The 24,640-nt window shown below is 46.1% G+C and overlaps 1 protein-coding gene across 5 annotated transcripts in view; it reads right to left on the bottom strand.

Annotated features, from left to right (window-relative positions):
• Positions 1-3,211: 3,211 nt before the first annotated feature.
• Positions 3,212-24,640, bottom strand: part of Klhl22 (kelch like family member 22) — a 40,122-nt gene continuing 18,693 nt past the window's right edge. For 4 of the 5 annotated variants that reach the window (XM_008842288.2, XM_008842289.2, XM_029567866.1 and 1 more), the window contains exons 5-7: positions 16,053-16,245; positions 7,502-7,735; positions 3,212-4,155 (exon numbers count right to left, since the gene is read on the bottom strand). In XM_008842288.2, the coding sequence (XP_008840510.1) occupies positions 3,790-4,155; positions 7,502-7,735; positions 16,053-16,245 (793 nt within the window). In that variant the 3' untranslated portion in view covers positions 3,212-3,789. Of the gene's footprint in view, positions 4,156-4,712; positions 6,617-7,501; positions 7,736-16,052; positions 16,246-24,640 lie in introns of those variants that run through there. The other variant, XM_029567867.1, reaches the window with a different exon arrangement.

Below are 24,640 nucleotides of genomic sequence, written 5' to 3'. Positions count from 1 at the left end.
GGTCCCAACAAGGAGGAGTTTGTCTTTCCGACTTAAGGAGGGATTGAACACCTGCTTCCCCTTGGGTAGTAAGCAGGACCATGGTGCCCTGACCAGCAAGGGCAGGTGGTTTGGAAAGGGGGCTTAAAGGACAGGGCTTGGAACTAGAGCAATGGATAGGCCCAAGGCCATGGGCATTGACAGGCTGTAGGGGAAGGTGTGGGACCTCAAGCCTCTCATTCAGCCTTCAGCCAGGTTAGGCTGGTGGAGGAAGAGAAGCCTGGTGGGTAGAAGGGCTTCAAAGTCTTCTCACACAGTCACAAATGCAAACACTTCTGGAGACAAGTAAACAAACCAACCACTTCTGGGAAGCTAAGCCTGATCACAACCCTGCCCTAAGCAGTGCCCTCCCCATGGTGGCTGCTATCAACAGAGGCCAGGAGAGGTTCTGGGGCTGCAGTTTGTCCCATGCTTTATAGGCACTGACCATACTATGCTGGAGAAGACACTTGCCTCAGCTGGGCCAAGATCATGGAAAGGTACCTCCAACCTCACCATGTCCCCTTCCCCTAGACTGGCTCCCATTCCTGATGTCTGTGAAGAGCACAACCGAAATGACATCCTGACCTCACACTCCTTACCAGGGCGCCTGTGTCCCACAGCTCTCCCTACTCATCTGTGTAAACAAGCCAACCACTTGTTTACATATGGACTTTTCTGATCTCACATCTGGCTGTTCCCCACTTAACTCAGGACAAGGCCTGTCTTCAGTCTTTTCTCAGTCCCATGCCTCCAGCCTGCAACTCACCAAAGTGTCTAAGGTCTTTGATGTCCCCTATCAATGCCGTGTCACCACTCCCAACTCTAGCACCCCATTTACTCCTCTCCCTCAGCCAGGCCAGGCTCCTACCTGGTACATGGCACACATTGAAGCCTTGCAGTTTCAACTGTTGTCTTACTTTTCCTGTTGCTATGACAAAATACCTGACAAAAGCAACTTAAGGGTTTATTTTGGCCCAGTTCATGGTGCAATCCATCATGGTGGGGAAGTCACAGTAGCGGGAGTTTGAGGCAGCTGGTCACATCCACAATCAAGAAAAAGAGAGCATGAATGGATGCCCAGCTCACTTTCTTTTTATGTATTCCAGGATCCTAGGCCAGAGAATGGTGCCACCCAGTGGGCATGTCTTCCCACCACAAGTGGCCTAATCAAGATAATTGCCCAAAGGCATGCCCAGAGATTCATCACCTCCCAAGTGATTTTAGATCTCACCAAGCTCGCAATTGAGAATAACCATTACAGGTGTCATAGGCAGTGGTCTTCCCTGTCCCTGTCACCACTCCCCAAACAGGAAACTCATATGGGTGGAATGATGGATCATCCATCCTCCTGCCAGGCCTAGAACCAGCTGGATACCAGGAAGTAGTGTAGCTATGGGTTCACAGGCACCCAGACTAACCACTGTGCAGGCCAAGTGAGTAGCTCTGTGACAAGGTGGGTTTGTCCACAATATGGTGGCTTCTAGAAGGAAGTGGGCTTTGAAGGATGTGAATTTTGCAATAAGATGACCAAACTAGAGGGCCTGAGCTGGATTGCTCAGACCCAGGGGCAAAAGGAAGGGGTGGCCATGTATACTGAGCAGGCCTATCGGCCACTGCCAAAGCACTCTCCACCCCTTCGTGTGCTTCCCACTCCCCAGAGGGCTCTCTATACTCCTTGGCAGACCAGGAGCCTTCTGTAAGTCTTGGCCACACTTGGCTTGGGTGGCAGGGGGGCCAGCAGACTGGCAACATGAGAAAGGTATGGGGTCCTGCAGGGAGGCCTTCAGGGATGGGTGTCAGGTGCTAGCAGAGACATAGAACTGAGACCTGCAAAATGGTGTTCCTACCAGAGGGGAGATGACACTGGAGGGTGACCATCTGGCACTATTGGAGTGACGAAGGGTCAACACTTGCAGGGCTTTGCCACTGAGGTTTCTGTGTGTGATGTCATGTTCTCTCTGGGCAGAGTGGGCACCAGAGTCTTCCTACTAATGCCTTGTGAAGGGAGAGATACAGAGGGGTGGTGTAATGAAGAAATTGGGTAGGGAAGGGTGGTTAGTCACTTTTGACTCCTTCCTGAAGCCCTGAAGACTGTGGGTTGGAGACTTTTAGAATTGACCTCTACCCTTGGGGCTGCATGTAGGACCTAACTATCTAGGGATCATTCCCTGCTGGGAGCCCTGTGGTAGGAATTTGCAGGTGCAGACTGCAGTGGGAAAGGTGCTCTGGTGGGGTAAAACAAGGTTTGTGCTAGACCCTGAGCCCATCCATGTCAGGCACAGGCTCTCTCAGGCAGCTCCAAGAGGGTGGGAGAGACACCACTAGAGGTTGCTAGAGATTTCATCTGCTACACCAACTTAGCCCCCAACATCACAACCCAAGAATCACCTGTCAAACCTTTGGGAAATGAGAGGAGAGGTCCTGTACAGGTATCCCACAACTGAGTCTGTGCTTTGGTCTCCAGGGACACATACTGCCTCCTCAGGTATATTAGATCTCCTGATCCAGGCCAGGGCTTTATTTATTCTGCCCCACAAGGACTTCATTTTTGCAGTGTTATGGAGCTCAGAGATACAACATTTGCTAGGCAAGTGCTCTACCACTGAGCTGCACCCCAAGTCTTCAGATCTGGAGCTAAGACAGCCATTGAAGTCATCCTGGGGTCTCCAAGGAGGATGGGACTAGGTTATTCTATCAGCACAGCAGTCAGAATCTACACTAGCCAGTGGCAGGCTGGCCAAAGACTAGACTGGAGACAGGGCAGTAGGAGCTGGTAAGCCACAGCACAAATGTTCTGGAGGCCCTGACGGGGAGAATGACAGTTACTTGTCACCCTTTCAACTTGAGGACCTTACCACACTTTCCTCTGAAGCAGGGTAGTGATCTGGTGCCATTTGGCTCAGGGGAAGGCCTCAATTCCTATGCCAAAGTCCATCCCCCAGGCAGCTGACCTGAAACCTGTACTCATGCCCCTCAGAGACACTGACTGGATTTGTGGGGGGGCAGTAAAGACAGGGTCTCCCTGTGGCCCCAGCAGGACTGGAACTTGATATGGAGGCCAGGCTAGCCTTCATTTCTCAGACATCTGCTTGCCTCTGCCTCCAGAGTGCTAGGAATAAAGGTGTATGCCACCACATTTGGCACTGACTGGAAAGGAAAGAAATGGAGACTTATGGCCATAGGAAGAGTCAACACGTTTTGCATAATGCTTTATTTCATTTATCAACAACATTGGGTCAGAAACACCCAACAATGGGGGCATCTCCTCATCCCTAGGACAAGTCCCAGGTACACACCTCTGCTTCCTCTCTGCCTCTTGAGAGCTCCCCATTGCTAAAAGCCCTGGCTGTGGGCAGCTGGAGCTACTCACCAGCTTGCTCTGTTCACAGAAAGAAGGGAGCCATGGGACTCGGCCTGTGATCAGGGCTGCCAGTCCCCAGAATCTTTTGTAGAAGGGCTCTTAGACCATCAGGGACCAGACTCAGGGAAGGAGGAGGAAGAGGTCAAGACAGAACCCCTCTGGGTTCACTCACAATGGGCCTGGTCATTCCTTCACATGATAGCAGCCTTTCAGGAGTACTTCCCATTGTAATATAATTCACAGCCATGGAGTTTGTAAATGCCAATAGCAGACTGGCTGAAGGAACAGAATAGGGAAACGGCAGCTGGTGAGCCTTGAGGGCCTCTACCCTAGAGCCAGGTGATCTAGACCAGGCCCCATGGGCCTCACTGCCCCTGCCACCATCTCTAATAACAGGCACCAGAGCCCTAATCCTCACTGGAGTTGTCAAACTCCTCCCAGTCTGACACACTCATCACCTCAGAGGCAAAGTCTGCATCAGCCTGGCTGCGGTTGGGGGTCCCACGGGTTGGCTCACGGAGCAGGGAGCGGGGCAGCGTGAGCACACAGGCTGCCAGGCCTGAGATGGAATTGTTCAGCTGGGGCCCCTCCTCCCAGCAGTCCTTCTCCATGTCGTAGATGTGCACGTAGCCTGTGCGGCTGCCTCGGTTGTGAGAGCGGCCGCCCAAAACGTATATCCTGTTGTCTAGCACAGCAATGCCAGGCTCACCATGCCCAGCTGGGAGTGGGCAGACCGATGACCATTGCCCAGATGTGCAGCTGTAGCAAGCCACCTGCAAAGCCAAGGCCAGGGTCAACCCAGGCAGCTGCTGGGGCAGGCTGCCAGCCCACCACAGGTGGCCTTTATCACCTCCTACTCTGTTAAGCTCTTAGAATAGTGCAGGACCAATTCTGAAACATTATGTGTATGGTCCAGGATGATACTCTGTTCTAGAGTTGGTCTACAGCAGGCCCACTTGAGGCCCCTTACCTGGAATGCCACTATGTCAGCCTCACTCAGACACGGGCCATCTTCCAGCCTCCCCAGCCTCCAGCTCCCAAGTGTACAGGCATCTCCCTCTCAGCATTTTCATATCTGGTCCTGCTTCTCTCCCCTTCCCAAGACTGAAGCTGAGGTCATGGACCCCATTTAACATCTTTTCCTTCTTCATAGTATCCTCCTTCACTATGGGGAGTATATGTGGAAGCAGTTATTTGCTGATTAATCACAACCATAAACCTTCTTTTGGAAAAAAAAAAAAAAGAAACAAATTGCTGGGCATGGTGGCACATGCCTTTAGTGCCAGCACTTGGGAGGCAGAGGCAGGCAGATCTTTGTGAGATAGCGAGTTCCAGGCCAGCTGGAGCTATAGGGAGACTGAAACAAAAAAAAAGCCGAAACAAAAAACTAAGTCCAAATAGTAAACAAAGACTTGAAAAAATGTTCCACCCTCTAGTAATTCAAGAACTACAAAACCAAAATATCACCAAGTTATCTAACAACCACTGAGGGAAGGAAAAATTATAAAATCCAATGTTGATGAATGTGTGGTAAATCCACTGTGTATCTGACATGTCAGAAAAGGAACATGGCAGTATGTATTAACAGACATTAAAATAGTGTCTCTTTTGTGTTCTTTCAGATGTGGGCCTGCTATGTAGTCCTGGCTGGCTTAGAATTTGATATGTAGATCAAACTGATCTTGAATTTGTAGCAGTCCTGCCTCCAAGTGCTGGGATTACAGGAATGGACAACCACAATGGCTCAAAATTTTACTTTCTTGATCAGTAACTTTGGGTTTTCTAGCTATGATAGGCAAAATAATGCCCACCTCCTCCCCTCCCTTGCCAGATGTACACATCCTAATCTCTGGAACCTATGAATATGTCATATTACAAGGCAAAACTGGCTTTACAGATGGGATTAAGGGTCTTGGGCAGAGTATTTTTGGGGGGAGAGTATTTTCTGGGCAGGCCCATCTACTTAGATTTCTGTTTTGTTTTGTTTATTATGGTTTTCAGACAAGGTCTAGTTACCCGGCCTGGAACTCTATGTAGAACCAGGCTGGCTTTGAATTTGCAGAGATCTTCCTGCCTCTGCTGAGATTACAAGAGTAGGTCACCATGCGTAATCTACAGAAAGTTTTTACTTAAGAAGGTTCCACATACAATTCTTGACTTTTATGTTGCTGTAAAATTCAGTACGGTTCAGAACTTGGTAAGCTAGTGATACATGGTACAATACTTATGTATGTGATATTGAGCAGAGAGGGCAAGCTGCATCTCTTGTCAGCCACTCCATCTCAAAGAGAAACAACTGAGTCTTTACAGTAGTATCCTGTGTTGCTAAGTGATGATACTCCATAGGTCAGGTGGGTTAAATGCATCTATACGTGTGTGGAGGCCAGAGGTCAACCTCATACCTCATGTGCCGTTCCTCAGGAGCCATTCATCTTGTTTTTTGTTTTTTGTTTTTTTTGAGGTAGGGTCTCTCACTGGGACCTAGGGGTCAATGATCCCGTTGGGTGGGCTGGCTAACCAGAAAGCCTCAGGGATTTGTCTCTCTTTGTGTCCCAGAACTGGGATTACACCACCATGACCAGCTTTTTATGTGGGTTCTGGGGGATCAAACTCAGGTCTTCATACCTGCATAGCAAGCACTTTATGGACTGTGCTATTTCTTTAGCTCAATTAAATGCATTTTTGAAATAGGATATTTTCAATTATGAGACTATAGAGATATGACCCTATCATAAATGGAGGATTGCCTTTAGTTATACAAGCACTCAAAATGAGACAGTGAAAGCCAGACAGAAGGGACAGGGGGCAGGGAGGAGGATTCCACATGCCCTTGCTTGCTTGAAGATAAAAGTGTTACTGGCTCAGGGATGGGCAGCCAAGAAAGGCCTTCCAGACAGTAGGTAAAGAAATCGAAGACATCAGTCCTACAGGCCCCAGAGACTAAATTCTGTCAACAGTTCAAGTGAGCAGATCCTTCCTTCAGTCTATCGTGATGGAAGAATGCTTTGGTGATACCCTGAGGTCAACCTGCTGGACTTATCATCTACAAAACTATGAGAATAATGTTATTTAGGCTTATGGTGATTGTGATGACAACAACAGGAAACCAATACTCCGGGCAAAATTTTTACCATAGGAAGAACTGTTAAATCCAGGTAGCCAAGCCCTACCCCAAAGCATCCAAATCAATGGTCTCAGGTGGAGGCTGAGAACCTTGAGAACCACTTCATGAACCTGGGAAGAGAATTCAAAATACCAAGCAAGCTTCTCAAAGCAAATATTCAGAAAGTAATGTGGAATAAAGCTTAGACTAACCCAAATGATGCACTGGTTTAACAAAATGCTACACAGCTATTGGAGTAAGGACAGGCAGCAGTTATGAAAACTGTCAACAAGGCCTACTGGCACAGGTCTATAGTGCCAGCCACTTAAGAGGGGAAGGTAGGAAGACCATCAAGTTAAGAGTTCTGAATGGGCTAGAGTGAGTTCCAGGCCAGCCTGGGCAACTTAGTGAAACGCTATCTCAAAATAAAAAGTAAAAAGACATCTGGGGACGTAACTCAGTAGTAGAGTGCTTGCCTAGCATGTGTGAGATTCTGGGTTTAATTTCCCAATAAAACATATACACACAACACCACTGAACATTAAACTGGAGAATGCCTGGAACAAATGTTGCTGAGAGGAGCATGCTGAAATGCTCTTTTATTTCATTTTGACACAGGGTCTCACTAATAGCCCAGGCTGGTCTCAAACTCGTGACCCTCTAGCCTCAGCCTCTAAGTGCCAGGGACACAGACATGCATCACCACCCCTTAGCTTGGGCTGTTCCTTGACTATGAATCGCCAGAATTGAGTCATAGGTTGGAGGACTGAGAAGCAATGGTACAGGGGCTCAAGTATAAGTATTTTTTCTTATCTTTTTCTGATCTTTATTATTTTGTTGATATAGGTTCAACAAGTCTGACACAAGTGCCCTTCAGGTAGAGAATGCCCATAGCAGTGAGGCTGTGCATGCATGCAAGCAGAGGGTACATGGACATTCTCTGGACCTCCTACTCAATTAACTGTGAACCCACAACCGTTCTGAAAACCTAAGTGGGCAGCCCTGGCCCAGCTCACCTGATGTACATCCCTCCTGTAGCCAGCATCGTTGTTGCTGCCTCCAATCACAAACAGCTTGTCGAGAAGGGCAGCCATGCCATGCCAGGCACGTCGCACAGGCCCATCCGCCAAGGTATGCCATGTGTTGCTGCCTGGGTCATAGCAATGCGTCTCTTTCAGGTAGTCCTCTCCTCTGCGACCACAGGTAATGTACATCTTCCCCTGCAGTGTGGTGCCTGCGTGGGCATACACCTGTTTGGAGCCACCAAGAGAGCCAGGGAGGACAGGGAGTAGGCAAGAAGGCAGTAAGGAAGGTGGCCAGGCAACCTCTAAGGCCACCACCACCCTGTACCTTGTACCTGCCTGACAAGGTATCAAGAATTCACTACATCCAATGTGCTCTCACATGCTGAGGAGAATGTGTCCTAGATCCTGTCTGGACATCCTGTCCTACCTGTTGACCACTGACCTCTTCCCAACAGGTGACATATCTACAGACCCAGAGATCAAATGTAATATTTGTCTTTTTCTGCTCCTAAAGGAAATGTCTGGATAGTGGAACTCCAAGAAAATCAAGGCCTCTTTCCTAAGTTGCCCAAGAAGGCCACAGCACACAGGCAATGAGAACTTTCCCTCAGGGGCCACACCTTCCAGATCTGTCAGTAGATAGTACCCAATCACAGGAAATCAGATGTAAGGAAGACAAAAATGAGACACACAATCAAATATAGGACCCAGGGATGTGGCGAGCCAGCTATATCTCTGGATTCAACCAAATATGGATCAAAAATGCCCAACTATATTGCATCTGTACTGAATATGTAGTGCTTTATTCATTGTCTATTTTCCCTAATCAGTATAGTATTTACTAATTATTATGTACTGATTTATATATCATTTATATTTTACTAGGAATTTTAAGAATCCAGGGGTGGTTCCTTACTTTATTTGTTTTGAGTGGTTCTTGGGATTGAATTCAGGGCCTTCTATCTGGAGGCATTTTCCTACCACTGAGCTGTATCCCAGGCCTCTTTTTACTATCTATTTATTTTTTGAGGCAGGTTATAATGTATCCCAGGTTGGCGGCCTCGAACTTGCTATGTAGCTAAGGATGACCTTGAATTTTTTAAAAAATTTTACTTATTTAACTAACTTTAATTTTTTTGTGTGTATGAGTGTATTGCCTGCATGTATGTAAGTGCACTCATGTCGTTCAATGCCCAAAAAGGTCAGAAGAGGGCGTCAGATACTCTGGAGCTGGAATTATGAGTAATTGTTAGCTGCCAATGTAGAGCTCTGCAAGAGCAGCCAGAGCTCTTAACTGTTGAGCCATTTTTCCAGCCCCAACCTTAAACTTTTAATCTTCTCACCTCTACGTCTCAAATGCTAAGATTACAGGTATGTGCCAGGTTTATTGGGTTCTGGGGAATGAACCAGGGTTTCATGCATGTTAGGCACTCTATCAATCAAATTACATCCCTAGACCCTACTCTTAGAGAAAATAACCTTCAAGTCACTCTGTAGCCTAGGCTGGCCTTGGAACATTTGATCTTCCTGCCTTAGCCTCTGAAATAGCTGGGACTATAGGCTTATGTCATCAGAGTGGGCTTAGATGTGTAGGTTTTACACAAATACTATGCCACTTTAACCTCATGGATTTTACTATTCTTGGAGAGTCCTAACACCATGGTCTCCCTGTAGCCCCAGTTGGCCTGGAACTAGCTATGTAGGCTAGGTTGGCCTCGAACCCACAAAGATCCACCTGCCTCTGCCTCCCAAGTACTGGGATTTTAATTGCTAAGCAATTAAAAAAAATATTGTTTTGGGGCTGGAGAGATAGCACCCACATGGCAGCTAACAACTACCTATAACTCCAGTTCCAGGGGATCCGACAGCCTCTTCTGTCCTCTGAGGGCACTGCATGACATGGGTACACTTACCTACATGCAAATACACACATACACACAAAATAAAAATAAATAAAAAATATTTTAAAAAGTTTTGCTGGGCATGGTGGTGCACGCCTTTAATCCCAGCACTCAGGAGGCAGAGGCAGGCAGATCTCTGTGAGTTCAAGGCTAGCCTGGTCTACCTAGTGAGTTCCAGGACAGCTGAGGCTACAGGGAAACCCTGTCTCAAAAAAAAATTGTTTCATGTGTATGAGTGTATTATCTACATGTATGTAAGCGCACCCATGTCATACAGTGCCAGCAGAAGTCAGAAGAGGGCGTCTGATCCTCTGGAACTGGAGTTACAGATGGTTGTTAGCTGCCATATGGGTGCTGGGAATTGAACCCAGGTCCTCTGTAAGAGCAGCCAGTGTTCTTAACCACTGAGCCATCTCTCCAACCCCAGGAGTAGGTAATTAATTATTGATAAAGCAGTCTGTGACTGGAGTGGTTTCTTTTTTGGAATGACTTCTGAAATTTTTGGTTTCAGAGTCCAAATGTATCTTACTGTCTGCATCTATGCTTGGAGACTCTTCATGGACTTTCAGCTCCATTTTGTTTGGGTTTGACATAAGTGATTCCACTTTAGTTTATACTCTAAAAGGACACCTGGAGGATGCTGGTGGGACTGCATCAATGTCAGCAACCTGATGAGAATGTTGTAACAGTTATACAAATTCTTATCATTGAGAGAAACTGCTTGAAGGGGATGGGCATAGGATGTCTATTTTTTTCTCCCATCCCATGTGCATTGCCTCTGCTCTTGAAAGTTTAATTCAAAAAATTAACTCTCCAGACTGCCACCAGTGATGGGAGAAGATCCAAACCCTCAGTACATGTCCTGCTTGCTGCTCTGTACCTCGCCAGCTTCTTGTGGTACCTATGTGCCCCAAGTGTTGGTGGCTAGACTCTGTGGCACAGCCCTAGAGTCTCCATACCCCTTTCTCCTCAAATAAACCGTGTCTTCTGTTGGCCTGCTGGGTATGAGTAAGGCTTAGAGGAGCCCAGTGAAGGTGTAATGGTTAGTGGGTAGGCCCCAGGGAAACAGCTGCCAAAACAGGGGTGGAAAGTCCATGAGCACTGAACACTAGCAATGGATCTATTTTCCTTCCTTATCACACACATTCTCACTGAAGTGAGAGTGTACTTTGAGACTCATGGTCTCAAAAAGACCAAAAAAAAAAATTAATTGCATACTCCTGCAATGAGCTCCCATAGCCAATGAGGTTTGTTTTCCAACAGCTCATGTGTGCTTCTGTCTTTATTACTGTGCATGTGTAGGGGATCAGTTCCCTCCTTCCACTGTGGGATCCAAGGATTGAACTCAGCCTGTCAGGATTACATGGCAATTGTCTTTACTCACTGAACAATCTTACCAGCCCTGGACTTCTGTCTTTAATTTAAAGGCTTCCCCTTGCTCACACCTACCTGTGGCCCACCACAGCACGTGTTCCTAGATTGCAACTCCTTGCTATACCTGAATAAACACTTTGCTCTGAAGTACTGGTCTCTCTATTGTTCAATTTAAGTTGGCAATAGTCATACCCAGTTCCCTCCTCCCACAAACCCCTACACTTAATTTCTGGCAACCACCAATCTCTTCTCCATTTCTACAATGCTGTCATTTCAAGAGTATCATACAAATATAGAACCTAATACAACTGGCCTTCTAGCCCTATCCAGGTTTCTCTGTTACCTATGGTCGGTTCCTTTCCTTTTCATTGCTGTGCATCTACCACAGTTTATTTACCCATTCTCCTGTTGAAGGACATCTGATTTGTACAGTTTCTGGCTATTACTAATGAAGCTGCTATTAATATTTGTGTATGAAAAAAAAGTCTTCATTTCTCTTGGATAAATCCCAATGATGGCAACTGCTGAGGTACATGGCTACTGGAAGGAAATGCCACTCTTCCACAGTGCATACCATTTTACATTCTCATAGGCAAACCATGAGCAACTCAACTGCCCTGCATGGATGGTCACCAACATTTGGTGGAGTCACAACTTGTTTCAGTCATTCTGATAGGTGGCTTTCACTGTGGCGTTACGTGCATTTCCCCCATGGTGAATGATGTTGCCTATTTTCCATCTGTCTATTTCCTCAGCCAAATCTCTTCCAGTCTTTTGTTCCCCTCACCTGTTTCTTCTCTCCCCCCACCTCTCTCTCTCTCCTCTCTCTCTCTCTCTCTCTCTCTCTCTCTCTCTCTCTCTCTCAGAGATCTGCCTGCCTCTGCCTCCCAAGTGCTGGGATTAAAGGTATGTGCCACCATGCCCGGCTTCTCTTTCTCTCCCTTCCTTCTTTCTTTGTTGTTTTTCAGAGAGTTTTGCTATATAGCCCAGAGGGGCCTTGAACTTATGATCCTCTCAGTGTTGGGGTTATAAGCCTGTACCACCACACTTGACTTACCCTCTTCAATACTAGTCCTTAGTCAGATATGTGGTTTGTATCTATTTTCTCTCAGTAGCTTCTTCCATCTTTTTTCTTAAAAACAAAACAAAAAAACCCTTATGTATATGTGTGGAGAGCATGAATGTGTGTATCCATGTTCTTATCTGTGGGAGCATGTGCATAGGGTACGTATGCATGTGTGTGTTTGTGTGTGCATGTCTGAGACTCAAAGTTGGCATCTTCACTAATCACTATTTATTGAGGCAGAGTCTCTTGAAACCACAGCTCAGCAATTCTAGCTACTGTAGCTGGCCAGTTTGCTCCAGAGATTCATCTCTGTCTCCCAAGTGCTGGGATTACAGGAACCCACCATGCCTGCCCAGCAATTACATGGGTGCTGGGAATCTGAACTCTGGTCCTCACATTTGCATGGCAAGTGCTTCATTCATTGAGTCACTTCCCTAGCCCCTTCTCTCATCATCTTAAGAAGGTCTTCTGTTGGGCTGGTGAGATCGCTCAGTAGGTAAAGGTACTTGCCACCAAGCCCAAGGACCTAGGTTCAATCCTCAAGACCCACATGGTAGAAGGAGAGAACTGACTTCCACAAGCTGTCCTCTGACCTTGACATGTATCTCTACCACAGAAAAATGTTAATTTTTAAAAGGTCTTTTATAAGCCAGGCATAGTGGTACTCGACTTTAATCCTAACATTCAGGAGGCAGAGGCAGGAGGATCTCTGTGAGATTGAGGGCAGGCTGGTCTACATAGTGAGTTCCAGGTCAACTGCGGCTACAGGGAGACACTGTCTCAAAAAAGAGCAAAACAAACAAAAACAAAAAAAGGTCTTTTGTGAGCAAGAATTAATTTCAAAAAGATCTAATTTATCAATTTTGTTTCCATGTTTTGGGTATTTGACATCAAGTCCAAAAACTTATCTAGCCTTAGATCCTGAAGATTTTCTTCTGTTTTTTTGTTGTTTAATTTTTATTAATTTAGGTGTGTGTGTGTGTGTGTGTGTGTGTGTGTATGTGTGTGTATGTAAGTGCATAGGCAGGGGCACAGCAAGTACCTTTACCATCTGAGCTACTTCACCACTCTGTTATTATTTTTATGTGTATGAGTGTACTGCCTGCATTGTGTAAGTGCCCCATGTCAAGCAATGCCTGAGGTCAGAAGAAGGCATCAGATCCTCTGGAACTGGAGTTAAGGATGGTTGTTAGCTGCCATGTGAGTGCTGGGAATCAAACCCCAGTCCTCTGCAAGAGCAGCCAGTACTCTTAACTGCTGATTCGTCTCTCCAGACCCTTGTTCATTTGTTTTGAAGACAGGGTCTTGCTATGTTGCTCTAGCTGTCCAGGAATTTGCTATATAGACCAGGCTGATCTCAAACTTGTTGTAATCCTCCTGCTTCTGCCTCCCAGTGTTGGGATTATAGGTATGTGCTACCACCCACACCTGGCTCCTGTTTTGTTTTGTTTGTTCTAAAAGATTTAGGTTTTTTTTTTTTGGTCTTTTTGAGATAGGGTCTCCCTGTAGCCCCAGCTGTCCTGGAACTCACTATGTAGACCAGGCTGGCCTTGAACTCACAGAGATCCGCCTGTCTCTGCCTCCCAAGTGCTGGGATTAAAAGCGTGCGCCACCACGCCTGGCCCTAAGATTTAGTTTTATCTTTTACATTTAAGTCTATGTGAACCACTTCTGAGTATCCTTCAAACCATTCCTTAGGTCTTCCATTTCCCTCTACCTCTGTAGCCCTTGTCCAGGCCTAGCCCACCACAAGTCCCGACACTACTCTCCTTGCTTCTACCCAGGCTCCTTCAGTCTTTCTGCTCTTCACAAGGGTTCATCAAGCTCAAAATAGACTACAAAGCCCCCACCCCCTGCCCAGTAAGATCCTTGTCCCCCTACAAATGGCCATTTTGTTTCAAGCCTTGCTCTGACACCTCCTCAAATGGACATCCCTCAAACAGTGTCTCTCTAATGACCCCTCAAGAGCCCTGACTCCTCCAGAACATGTTCAGCTCAATCCCTTCTTCATTTCTTTCATTCTACCTACTACCGTTGTAGCTACTTTAGTGACTTGTAGGGTGATTAGTAACAGTCTCTTCTGCAGCCTGTTTATTATTTCTTGTCACCAATGAATTTCCATGATTTGGAATATAATAGCTGGTTAACAGTGGAAGGGATGACTGCATGCAAAAAAGAATGAAGTTGACTGGCTGCCAGAGTGAATCTGGGTGAAGTTCAAGACTGCCACTCTGTGGCCAACTGAAGAACTGTGAGTTTGCCCACAGCCCCACACAAAGAGCCCATGCCTTTCCTCAACAGGCCTTTCTCAAACTCCTGGAATAGAGCTCATGAAACCAGTTCTTGCAAAATCTGCTTCTTAAGTCTTAAGAACTAGAACTAGGGCATGGCTTCCCACAATGAAGCTAAAAAGTAAGGATCAGGCCATGGCTGGGAACACACAGCTGCCTATAGGAAGGATGGCAGGAATCTGCCTGGTCTGTGCTGTAACTTGAGTAAGAGTTAAACCCATCATGGAGATCCCAATCCCAACACAATGAAGTCAAAGTCTCAGTCCCTAGAGGTTTAGGGAAGGGTGAGGGAAAAAGATGGCAGGCAGTGGAAAGCAGTTCCAAAGGCCAGAGCTCCTCCCCAGGTCCCTGAAAGAATGTAAGCCTCATTTAGGGCAGAGCTTATATATACGACCACCATTCCATCTTGACTCTGGCGTGCTCCAGAATCCCTGAGGGTGTTAGCCTAGAGTAGGTGCTTAACAAACACCTCTGCTGATACCTTTTATCAGAGGCTGGGGCTTTGGAGCTGGTGCAGAGAAGACCTATTCCTTGTCCTGGGATCTCAAGGCTGGTACGGGACCAAGGCAAAGTACCCTAGAGCCACAGAAAAAATGAGAAGCACGCCCTAAAGCATTTTCTTTGCAAAATATATGTAATTTTAAACATCTCAAACTAGAATAAACCAAGGCACTATTGTGCTGTATATGCATGATTATTGTCTTTAATAAGAATAAAACCTCAGGCCGGGCGTGGTGGTGCACACCTTTAATCCCAGCAGTCAGGAGGCAGAGGCAGGCAGATCTCTGTGAGTTCAAGGCCAGCCTGGTCTACATAGAGAGTTCCAGGACAGCTGGGGCTACAGGGAGACCCTGTCTCAAAAAGACCAAAAAAAGAGAATAAAGCCTCAAGGCAGGTGTATAGCACATACCTTAAATTCCAGCACTCAGGGGGCAGAGGCAGGGGGAATCTCTGTTAGAGGTCAGACTGGTCTACATAGAGTTCAAGGCCAGACCCTGTCTAAACAACAAACAAAAAAGGCCTGTGACCCATGCCTTTATTCCCTGCACTTGAAAGGCAGAGATAGGTGGATCTCTGTGAGTTCAAGGCCAGCCTGCTCTCCATAGTGAGTTCCAGGCCAGTTGGGGTTACAGGGAGACCCTGTCTCAAAAAAAAAAAAAAAAAAAAATACAAGGGAAGGGGGGGGGGGGGCCCGCAGAGTAAGGATCTGTCGGCACTTCGGTTCAAAGCTTCATTTACTATTTCTACATGGAAGACTCTCACATCAGATCTTTTAAAGAATCCCTTTCAAAAAAAAAAAAAAAAAAAAAATCTCAAGGAGACTGGAGAGATGGCTCAGCAGTTAAGAGTACTTGCTGCACTTGCTGCTCTTGTAGAAGACCCAGGTTTGGTTCCCAGCACCCACATGGCGGCTCATAAATGCCTGTAAATCCAGCTCCAGGGGATCCAACACCCTCCTCTGTGGGCACCAGATATATGGTGTACACACATACATGCAGGCAAAGGCACTCAAACACACAAAATAAAATTTTTTATTTTTTTGGAAGATCCCTCAGCTCTGGGGTCATATAGGGAAGTCTGGAAAAAGGACTGTGAACCAGGCTGCCCTCCAGTCTCTCAGGATTCCTTCTCTTTGACATGTTTAGAAATGTTCCAGCTTGTGCCAGCTAGGACAGATTAAGGGGGAAGTTTCTGCCTATACTGCAGTACTCATAGGGACAAGGTTAGTGGCAGTGGCAGCACATGAGACTCATGAGGGGCACTGGTCTGAGGAATGAGGGCTGAACATTCAATGTAGTACCTCCTGAGAAGCTGACAGAACACACGCCATACAGAATCTTGACACTTGGGCCTCTGTGTGCAGCCCATGGAAGGAAATTGGGAAGGCCCCTGTTGGAGGGCTTTCTTACCTCCCTCTTGAGTGGGGCCACATAGGCCCAGGAGTTGGTGGCAGGGTCATAGCGCTCCACAGCATTTAGGTCATTATGGTAGTCACGGCCTGCCACAGCATAGATGTACCTGCCCACGACACATACACACAGGTCTGCATGTTCCTGCTGCAAGGACTGGATCTGGAACCAGCGATTGTGCCTCGGGTCATACCTTTGGAGGACACGAAAACAGTAAGTCACTGACCAGCAAAACAACTTGGCTTCAGGCCTATACTTCCTACTCCTCCACTTCTTTACTGCAACCTTGTCTGAATACCTCCATCCTGGTAGCTCCTAACAGCCAGGAAAGGCTGATCCATTGTCATGCCAATTGGTGCAACACACCTGAACACAGAAATGCCTACATACATAGCCTGGAAATGTGGACAGAAACTGCCTGGCGTTTTGCCTATGATGTTGGCCCCTTCTAGGTGTAATTTCTGGAGTGGATTATAGCCCACCCAAGACTGCCAAACAGGTGCTCCTATAGCCATCCTCATCTTACTCATCTCCAGGAAGGCCCCAGTTACAATCTCTGAATCAGATGGGTGCAACAGCCTCCTCTACCATTCTATCATGTGAGATCTGTTAGAGGCACCCTGTGTACCATCGCACCCTTGGTCTTGTCATATTCAGTGTGCCAGGCTCCCTACAGTCCCCTCCATATATCTGAAATAACTGTCCTGTTCCCTACTCCATGGCTTTCCTGACCTCCCCAGCTGGAGATGTCCTCTCTACCTATACTCCCAAGGCATTCCTCATATAGAAATGGTGATGCAACTTTCACCTTGAACTGCGGTCACCAGAGGGCAGGACTCTGTGATTCCTGGGATCCCACTAAAACAGCTTTGCCTGATCATTCATTCCCTGACAACTGTAAAAAAGTCTGACCCCTCCCCTACCCCCCAGGGCTGGAGAGATGACTCAGTGGTTAAGAGACTGACTTCTCTTACAGAGGACCCAGGTTCAAATTCTAGCACCCATATGGTGACTAACAATCATCTGTAACTCCAGTTCTTGGGATCCAATGCCCTCTTCTGACTTCTGAGGGCATTACTTGACACGTGTATATTTACATACATGCAGGCAATATACTCACAGTAAAAGAATCTAACCCCTAAGCAGCAAGCATCATCCACGTCTGTAAAGAGCCAACCCTGTCCTTGCTGTCCAACCTTACAGTCATCCCAAGATGCCCTTCCCTTCCTTTTGCTCTGTTCCCCATCTGCTCTTGGCTGCACAGAGCTTCCAATCCCCCACCAGGGTACTCTCAGTCACCCAGCATGCCAACTCTCACCCATCGGTCTCTACTGTACTTTGGATTCACTCTGCAAACACGTCTTAGCCACCTCCACCTAGTTCACTTACTTATCCTCAAGAGTCCCGAGTTCCCCCATGTCCTTCTATTCCCATTAACACCAGCCATCAGTAAAGCCCACTCATACACTTTGAAATTCAAACATGAGCCCACACCTGAATCCCTCCTCAGCCTAAGTCCGTCCTCATGTTCTTTCCTTTTTTTCCTTCTGCCATACTGGGGATTGAACCTGTGGTCTCTGGATGCTAGCCAAGTGTTCTACCACCAAGCTACATCCCCAACCTTCTTTACATTTCCTAACTTTTTTTTTCATCCTTTTGAGACAGGGTCTCCCTGTAGCCCCAGCTGTCCTGGAACTCACTATGTAGACCAGGCTGGCCCTGAACTCACAGAGATCCGCCTGCCTCTGCCTCTGCCTCCCGAGTGCTGGGATCAAAGGCGTGCGCCACCACGCCTGGCTACATTTCCTAAGTTTTGAGGCAGGGTCTCATTAAATTACCCAGGCTGAAGCTGCAACTTTTGATCCTCCTGTCACAGCCTCCCAAGTAGCTGGGATTAAAGGCCTGTATTACTGGTTTGGGCTAATCCCACCTCTCTAGCACCCCTGTTCCAGGTTCAGCTGTTTCTGTGCCCAAGCCTGGAATTCCTCCAGGCACACATGTGGGAAGGCATGCTGTTGGGTGAACACAGATGGCCTCAGAACAACAAAGAGGCCAAGATCTGTGAGCCTATGGCCCTCCCTCCAATTCTCCTCAATCCATACCTGACTTTTACCCCTAGAGCAACCACCCAGTGGCCAGCAACTGCTCAACTCCACTTCTGAGGTGTCCTTGGCCCAGGCCCACAGACAGCTGCAGCTTCTTCCACATGAATGCTTTCATTGGGAGGAAGAGCCACTGCAAAGAGGAGTCCAACTTCTACTGGATCAGAAGAGCACCCTATGCTTGCTAGTGAAGATCTGTTTCATCCTCTATCCACAGCACTAGTCAAACATGCTCTCCAACTGCTGCTCCTTGCTCATCCTCATCAAACAGGAATATAGGAAACAGCAAGAGGTGGGGCCATCAGAAGAGACTCTACCTCATCTAGCTGGGCATATCTGGGTACCAACTTTAGTCTGTTTCTGTACCTGCCCAACACTGCCTGCCAAGAAAAGCTATCATGAGGAACTGGGCATGTTGTTCCATGTCTGAATCTCAGTACTTGCAAGGCTGAGGCAGGAGGATTCAGAGTCCAAAGCCAGCCTGGGTTGTACAGACCCGGATTTGAATCCCAGCACCCACATGGTAGCTAACAACCAGCTGCAACTCCAGTTCTAGGAGATCCAACGCCCTGTTCTGAACTCCACCAGTACTACATGACACAGGTGCATTTACATACATGCAGGCAGTAAACACATACACGTAAAATAATAATAATAATATATTAAAAGAAAAGTATTAACTTGCTACTTAGTATGGATGAGGCACAGTGATCAGTGCAAACCCAGGAAGAAACTGGAGAGACCAGGGCCCCTCTTCTCTTACAGAAGGAGAAATAGGCTAAACAGAACAAACAAGTCAGTACTTCTTAAAAAGACAAACCCCATAAAGAAAGAAAAGTAGGTAGCAACCATGGTCTATCCATCAGTAGGTCATGGGAGGCAGAGCTCTCCTCTAGCCACCAGGAAATTCCTCTTGAAGAATGGATTGTCTAAGACCTGAATACCTGGGGCACCACCCAGGGGAGAATCTGGCTAAGGCCCCACAATCCAGGCTCACAAATACCCTGTCAACTGATAGATGGGGCTATCTACAGCCTTTCCTGTAGCGCTCCTTTATGTATATGCTCTTCTTCCCTATTTTCAGTTCAGCCCACACCAGAATCTGCTTTCCCCATGAGAGTGAAACAAGACCACCTAAATGTTTCTGCCTGCTTTTTACTGGTCTCCAGCACTGTTTCTTAGGCTGAGTTCTCCTGGATCTTGCTGAGTTCCTTAGGCTTAAGGAAACATACACATAACATTCATTGGGCTTAAGGAAACATACACATAATATTCATTGAAACTAATAAGCTTATAGATTTCTTATTCCTGTGTCCTGTCTGTATTTGACCTTCCCCTCCCAAACACCCACAACCACACCCACACTCTCAACATGGTCTTAGTACATAACTAAGGCTGGCCTTGAATTTGCTATGCAGACCAAACTACCTTTGAACTTCCAATTCTCCTGCCATAGCCTTCCAAGTGCTAGGATTACAGGTCTGCACAATCATGCTCAGCTGACCAAGATCTTTTTAAAATTATGTTTATGAGTGTTTTGCCAGCATGTATATAAGTGTACCACATGCACACAATGCCCACAGAGGTCAGAAGATGTCAGAGTCCCCTAGAGCTGGATTTGGGATGGTTGTTAGCACCATATGGGTGCTGGGAACCAAACCCAGGTCCTCTGCAAGAACAGCCAGTGCTCTTAATAGCCGAACCATCTCTCCAATCCCCAAGTTCCTCTTTATTGAATAATTTTTTGGTTTTGTTTGCATTATTATGATGTATGTAGGGGGGGCACACATGCAGCAAGCAGCACATATATAGAAGTCAGAGGACAACTTTGCAGCTCCTGTTCTCTTTCTACTTTTACATGGTTCCAGGGATTGAACACAGGTTGCCAGTCTTATGCAACTTTTTTTTTTTTTTTTTTTTTTTTTTTCTTTTTTTGGTCTTTTTGAGACAGGGTCTCCCTGTAGCCCCAGCTGTTCTGGAACTCACTTATGTAGACCAAGTTGGCCTCAAACTCAGAGACCCACCTGCCTCTGCCTCCCAGGTGCTGGGATTAAAGGTGTGTGCCACCACGCCTGACACACATGTGCTTTTACCCACTGAGTCATTTTGAGGGCTGTTTTGTTTTTATGATACAGGGTCTCATGAAGTCCAGTCTGGCCTTGAACTCCCTATGTAGCCAACAATGATCCTGCCTGATTCTTCTGCCTCCTCTTCCCAAATGTTGGGATTACAGGTATGACCTACCATACCTGGATTTTCTACTTTGTCAGAATAGACCTTTTAGTAATTTTTTTCTAATAAATGTTTCAGGGGTTGATGAGATGGTTCAGTGGGTAAGGGTGCTTACGCCAAGCCTGACGTCTTGAGTTTGATTTCTGAAGCCCACATGGTAGAAGGAGAGAACCAACTCCCATAAATTGTCTTCCAACTTCCACATGTGTACTTGGCACAGGTAGGTATAAGCTAGTTTAACATTGCTATGGACTGAATGCTTGGGTTCTACAGAATGCCCATCTGGAAGCCCTAATACTTAATGTGACAGTACTTTGGGAGGTAATCAGGTTTTGAGGGTAGAGATCCCAAGATGAGATTAGTGCCTTTTAAGAGGAAGAAACTAGAATTACTGTCTCTTACTATATAAGAACAGAGCAAGAAAAGGCCGTTACTAGAAATCAGTCTGCTGACTTTCCAGAACTTAGACTATGAGAAGTGTTTGGTAGTTAAGTCATCCAGTCTGTGGTATTTGTTATAGCAGTCAAAATTAACTAGATGATAATTTTAATTCAAATATTTGAATTGTTATTGAAAACTGAGAGGTAAAATCTAGAGCTGCTTCAAAAATGTTCTAAAGGCCCTTGTCAAATTTAGTAAATTGTTTTTTCCCCTGTGTTTCCATTACTGTTAATGTGTGCATGTACACGGTAGTACTAGGGATTAAACCTAGGGATTTAGGGATTTGTGTATGTTAGGTAAGAACTTCTACCACCGAATTATATTATCCCCCGCCCAAGTCTTCCCCCGCATTTTTTTTGAATCAAGGTCTCACTATGTAGCCCGGGATGGTCTGGAACTCAAGAGATCCATCTGCCTCTGCCTCCCAAGTGCTGTGATCAAAGGTGTGCACCACCATGCCCAGCTCCCAGCTCCTTTTCATGTTTTATTTTGTTAAAGGATCTCACCAAATTGCTGGCTTTGTACTCTCTCAGTAGCCCTGGGAGGTCTTAAACTGGTGATCCTTCTGCCTCTTAATTAGGTGGGATTACAGGCCCACACCACCAGGTCTAACTGTTACTGCTTTAAAATCTATTAAGGCATTAACAATTTTAAATGTACATGGAAATTACTAAGGAAAATAAACACGAAATACTATTTTAGATAGGGTCACAGCACATGCAACATAGGACTGGGTACTACTATGCACAGCATACAGCCAGCGTTCAATAATTTACAGGGTTATAGCTATGGAAAATATACAAAGAATGAGATGGTTAACTGCCATGCTTTGGATGAGGGTCCTCCAAAGGTCCATATGTAAAGGTCTGGTCCTAAAGGTGGCAGTTTGAAAAATGTATTGTAGATCTATTTTGGCCACTGGGAATATGCACTCAAGGGGAACCCATGTGGCCAAGCATAGTTGTTCAAACCTAACACTAGGGTAGCAGAGGGGGGAGGAAAATCACTGCAAGTTTGAGGCCAGCCTGGCCTACAGAGTTCCATGTCAGCCAGAATTACAGAGTAAGACCCTGTCTTAAAAAAAAAAAAAAAAAAAAAGACAGGCATGGTGGCACACACCTTTAATCCCAGCACTTGGGAGGTAGATGCAGGCGGATCTCTGTGAGTTCAAGGCCAGCCTGGTTTACAAAGTGAGTTCCAGGGCAGCTGGAGCTACAGGGAGACCCTGTCTCAAAAAGATTAAAAAAAAAATGAGAAAGAAAAAGTCAATGTAACGTCTCTACACCTAAGGCTCAGGGAGCATAGTGGAAAAGGAGGCAGAAAGAATACTAATGTATCTCTCAATTCTTACCAATGAAACTTCTTCATGTAAGAGATGATGATTAACCCAGAAAATCACAACTGGCCAAAGTGCAGAGAGTAAGAGACTACAAAGTACGTGTCTCTAGGTAGGACACCTATATCAAACCTCGGCTCAGGTACCATTGCAGAAGAGAGGGCAGAAAGACTGTAAGAGCTAGGGGTGGTAGAAGATCACAAGGAAACAGTTATTTTTCCAGACAACTGGGAAGTTACTCATATGAACTTACAGCAAGGGTGACAGAATGCACAAGACCCATGAAAGTTCAAACTAGACAAAAACCCAGTACAGAAAAGGGGAAATGGATAAGAAGCCCCAAGCCTAGCTGAGAAATTCCAGACAATAGATAACTACAGGGAAAGGGAGAGTTGGTTTTAAGGAAGTGATGCTAAATAGGCTGACCAGGCTCCAGTGAATAGATTCACACTAAGAGACATTAGGGAACAGAAACTTGGCTTGATGGGCCTTAACATACATGATAGGTATGAAAACCAGTGGGGGGCTATAGGAAGGAATCAATAGGGGAGGGGGTATAGATATGATCAAGATGAGCCGGGCATGGTGGTGCATGCCTGTAGTCCCAGCACTTGGAAGGCAGAGGCAGGCAGATCTCTGCAAGTTCAAGGCCAGCCTGATCTATACAGTGAGTTCCAGGACAGCTGGGGCTACAGCTACAGGGAGACCCTGTCTCAAAAAGATAAAAAAAAAATACATACATATATATATATATATACACACACACACACACACATGATCAAGATGTAAAAGATTTGTAAAAAAACAATTAAAAATGTAAGAAAAAGATATACATACATTTATAACATTAAACATATATTATAAAGATGATAATCATCGCCGGGCGTGGCAGCACACGCCTTTAATCCCAGCACTCGGGAGGCAGAGGCAGGCAGATCTCTGTGAGTTCAAAGCCAGCCTGGTCTACATAGCGAGTTCCAGGACAGCTGGGGCTACAGGGAGACCCTGTCTCAAAAAGACCAAAAAAAAGATTATAATCATCATGGTTTTCCTTCCTTTGTCCTTAGTATTTTTAAAAAATATATTTTTTATTTTATATGTATGTGTGTGTTGCCTGCATGCAGGTAAGTACATCCGTGTCCTGCAATGCCCATGGAGGACAGAAGAGGCTGTTGGATCACCTGGTACTGGAGTTACCGACAGTTGTTAGCTGCCATGTGGGTGCTGGGAGTCAAACCCAGGTCTTCTTCAAGAACAGTCTGTGTTCTTAACCGCTGAGCCATCTCTCCAGCCCCGCGTCTTATGGTTTTAAAGAAAGAGAGAAGTGATAGATAAGAATGGAAAGGAACCTAGAAATTAAAACTATGTGGGAAAAAAAAAAAGAAGAAGAAGAAGAAGAGAAAGAACTGTGTGGTCCTAGTCTCTTCTCTTTCTTTCCAGGATCAAGGTGTGATCACCAGGTTCAACACAGGCTCCCACTACTGCCATCCACCCTTACAGAGGACAGAGCAGTGGCCATATCCCATACACTGCATGGACTTTCAACCTCCCTAAGTGTACACTAAATAAACCTTTTTAGTTTTTTTATTTTTATTTTATGTGTATGAGTGTTATGCCTGCAGTGCAATGCCCATGGAGGACAGAAGAGGCTGTCAGATTCCCTGGAACTGGAGTTACAGACAGTTGTTAGCTGCCATGTGCGTGCTGGGAATCGAACACAGGTCTTCTGCAAGAATATTCAGTGTTCTTAACTGCTGAGCAGTCCCTCTAGCCCCTAAATCTTTTTTTTTTTTTTGAGACAGGGTCTCCCTGTAGCCCCAGCTGTCCTGGAACTATGTAGACCAGGCTGGCCTTGAACTCACAGAGATCCGCCTGCCTCTGCCTCCGGAATGCTGGGATTAAAGGCGTGCGCCATCACACCTGGCCTTAAATCTTTTCTTTCTATCAATTAGTTACTTCAGATATTTCATTGTAGTGAGGTGAAACCAATACAGTAATATAGATGAACTCAAAAAATAAAAAACAGTAGGAACAGAGGCAAAATAAATTTGCTTCAAGAGATAATTTTTTAGTTTCTCTTTTTTTTTTTTTTTTTGGCCTTTTTGAGACACGGTCTCCCTGTAGCCCCAGCTATCCTGGAACTCACTATGTAGACCAGGCTGGCCTTGAACTCACAGAGATCCACCTGCCTCTGCCTCCCAAGTGCTGGGACTACAGGCGTGCGCCACCACGCCCGGCTTTTAGTTTCTCTTATCAGAGCTTTAAAACATAATCTGGTATTAACTCCTCAGAATGCAAAACTTCATTTACTATAAAAATCTTATTCTTAGCCGGGCATAGTGGCGCACACCTGTAGTCCCAGCACTTGGGAGGCAGAGGCAGACAGATCTCTGTGAGTTCAAGGCCAGCCTGGTCTAGATAGTGAGTTCCAGGACAGCTGGGGCTACAGGGAGACCCTGCTTCAAAAAGACAAAAAA

Source organism: Nannospalax galili, unplaced genomic scaffold, assembly GCF_000622305.1.
Source record: "Nannospalax galili isolate Female #2095 unplaced genomic scaffold, S.galili_v1.0 scaffold321, whole genome shotgun sequence".
Lineage (NCBI taxonomy): Eukaryota > Metazoa > Chordata > Mammalia > Rodentia > Spalacidae > Nannospalax > Nannospalax galili.
The sequence above is the reverse complement of the archived record's forward strand: the minus strand, read 5'-3'. Positions and strand labels throughout refer to the sequence as shown.